Here is an 864-nt window from a genome sequence, read left to right on the forward strand (position 1 = left end):
GGAGACAGTGGGCAAAAGGACCTACACTTGCTGTAATTCAGATAAGGTCGAAATGTCTCCCGACAGCTGTCCTCCTAACTTCATGCTTGGCAATATTCTGAAATAGTTAATTGTTAGATAAAATCCCGAAGCTGGAAGAACCAAACTAAGCAATCTTTCATGCATATCAAAAGGTAGAAGCACCAACAACTTACATTGAGGTCACACGTAAACCAGTGCAACCAATTCCAACCCAGCCATCACCACAAGGGTCCTTACCCGCCCAACTGGAAGGTACATTTTCCCAGTCAGCCACGAGAGATTTTAGAGCAGTACCTGCAGAAGCATTGGTCAAAAGTTTCCCTTGATCAGAAATCAAAGCTGAATTCTGAGGTAGCGTTTCCATATCATTTAAAATAAATTGTCATGAAAGGAATACAAATGGATTTAGCCCTTTAATTTGACAGGTATAGGCACCTTCTGATAGTGGATTTCTTTAAAGGATTGACCCCAGACCAAATAACTAATAGCTACAAGCATTTTAGAGTCAAGATGATGAGACCATCCTGATAAAATTAGAAGAATTCCTCTTTCAAAAGACTTGACTAGCTTTCAGTATTCAGTTCTGAGGAGGCAAGTTCACTTTTGTGAACACAGGAAGGATAATATTGATATTTAGAGAAATAAAGGTAGATCACTTATTCTCAGCTCAACTTAACTACTAATATACATGTTGTATGTGAGAATGTGCAATCTTCAAGCACATATCATATTTGCAATAAGTTAAGAAACTTAGATAGCATTTTTATAAGCAACCATATTTTCTCCAAAGTTAAGCTAAAGAATAACAAAATTATAATAAAGGAAAACAAGAAAAGTAATAAT

The 864-nt window shown here is 36.5% G+C and overlaps 1 protein-coding gene across 1 annotated transcript in view; it reads right to left on the reverse strand.

Moving 5' to 3' along the window:
* LOC110426391 (leucine-rich repeat receptor protein kinase HPCA1-like) overlaps positions 1–864 on the reverse strand; it is a gene marked incomplete at its 3' end in the record, with an annotated part of 4827 nt that overhangs the window by 3760 nt on the left and 203 nt on the right. Inside the window, exons 2-3 of the mRNA XM_021441604.1 lie at positions 195–315; positions 26–97 (exon numbers count right to left, since the gene is read on the reverse strand). Coding sequence (XP_021297279.1) covers positions 26–97; positions 195–315 — 193 coding nt within the window. The remainder of the gene's footprint in view (positions 1–25; positions 98–194; positions 316–864) is intronic.

This window comes from Theobroma umbraticum, unplaced genomic scaffold, assembly GCF_002168275.2.
Source record: "Theobroma umbraticum cultivar Fairchild unplaced genomic scaffold, ASM216827v3 scaffold_55.0, whole genome shotgun sequence".
Classification (NCBI taxonomy): domain Eukaryota; kingdom Viridiplantae; phylum Streptophyta; class Magnoliopsida; order Malvales; family Malvaceae; genus Theobroma; species Theobroma umbraticum.